The following is a 1,743-nucleotide window of genomic DNA, read 5'->3' on the forward strand; positions in this document are numbered from 1 at the left end:
TGGGGGGGGGGGGTCTTTTTTTTTGTTTTGTTTTTTCAGAAAGACAAGGAATGAATGGCACCACAAGCATCACAGTGACACTTGTTTATGAATTATCATACAATCTCATGAAAAGGTGACACAAACATACACACACACACCCACCCCACACTAACATACATTCATAAATTCACATATCAACATACACACACACACACCAACATACATACATACATACATAAATGCACATACCAACATACACACACACATACACACCAACATACAGGTTAAGCCGATGATATTGATTCCAGTGTTTCACTGGTACTTAATTTATCAACCCCTAAAAGATAGATGACAACGTTGACCTCAGCAGGATTTGAACTCAGAACACATGGACAAATGAAATACCACCAAGTGCACTGACCACCTTAAACTATAATAGTATTAAATTCAAAACAAAACTGAAATACAGCATCATAAACTCCAGAAACCCACAAGAAAATGAAAGACATTAAAAGACTAAATAAAATTTTGAAATACAAAAATAACGGTATATATTTACCTCCATTAAAGTAATTACTGGTACAAAGATGGGTGGAGGCCAGCAGCTGTAGCGGTCAGCATAGTACTGTCTGTCCAGTTCATCAGTAAGAAACTCCTTTGCAATCTTGCGTACCATTCTTCTGAAACGAGAATCCTTCCTGCTCTGAAGGTAGACAAAATTGTCGCTCCAGCCGTCCACAGCTTCTCGGCTCTGCACAGCCAGTCGGAAGCTTGGATTTCTTTTGTTGCTCATCTGGTTGAAAAGGAAGAAAGGCACAACTGTTACTATGATACTACAACAACAACAACAACAATTATAACAGCAATAGTTGTCATAACAACAACAACAACAACAACAACTGTGATAGCAAATATGTGAATTGTTATTACAACAAAAAAAAAAGGAAAAAAAAGCAATGAACATGTAAACAGAATAGACAAATAGAGAGGTGGGTGTCAGGGTTGGGAGGGAGAGGGGGCTTAAGGGCCCCAGAAAGGAGTGGATAGGAAGGTGGATGGTTAGGGGCTGGAGAAGGATGGCTGGATGGTTAGATGGTTGTCTGGGTAGGGTGGACGAGTGGATAGATGAATGGATGAGAGAATGGGAATGTGGACGGTTGGATAAGTGGGTGGATGGATGGGCGGATGGATGAGTCAACTGAGGGGGGGAGGTGGTTGGCTAGGAGCATAGGTAGTTATTAGGAATGGTACATGGTGGTGGAGGTTGAAGTAGTGGTGGTGTTGTTGTTGTTGCTGGTGGTGGTGGTATTGTTGGCAGTGTTAGTGTTAATATTGGTGGTATTGGTGGTTGTGGTGTTGGTGCTGGTGGTGGAGGTGTAGGGGGAAGTGGTGTTAGTGGTTGTGGTGTTAGTGGTGGTGGTGTTGTTGATGGTTGTGGTGGAAGTGGTGTTGGCGGCTGTGGTGTTGGTGTTGGTGTTGTAGTGTTGGTGGAGGTGGAGGTGGTGTTGGTGGTTGTGGTGTTGGTGTTGGTGGTGTTGGTGGTTGTGGTGTTGGTGGAGGTGGTGTTGGTGGTTGTGCTGGTACTATTGATGTTGATGTTGGTGCTGGTGTTAGTGATGTTGTTGATGGTGGTGGTGGTATTGATGATGATGATGGTGGTGGTGTTGTTAGTGCTAGTGTTAGTGGTGGTGTTGATGGTGCTGATGTTGATGTTGCTGTGCAGGTGGTGGTGGTGGTGATGATTGTGGTGGTGGTGGTGGT

General features: G+C 43.6%; 1 protein-coding gene across 1 annotated transcript in view; it reads right to left on the reverse strand.

Annotated features, from left to right (window-relative positions):
- LOC106871942 (rhomboid-related protein 3) overlaps positions 1–1,743 on the reverse strand; it is a 297,954-nt gene that overhangs the window by 65,921 nt on the left and 230,290 nt on the right. Inside the window, exon 5 of the mRNA XM_052975292.1 lies at positions 542–775. Within this exon, the coding sequence (XP_052831252.1) occupies positions 542–775 (234 nt within the window). The remainder of the gene's footprint in view (positions 1–541; positions 776–1,743) is intronic.

Source organism: Octopus bimaculoides, chromosome 21 (assembly GCF_001194135.2).
Source record: "Octopus bimaculoides isolate UCB-OBI-ISO-001 chromosome 21, ASM119413v2, whole genome shotgun sequence".
Lineage (NCBI taxonomy): Eukaryota > Metazoa > Mollusca > Cephalopoda > Octopoda > Octopodidae > Octopus > Octopus bimaculoides.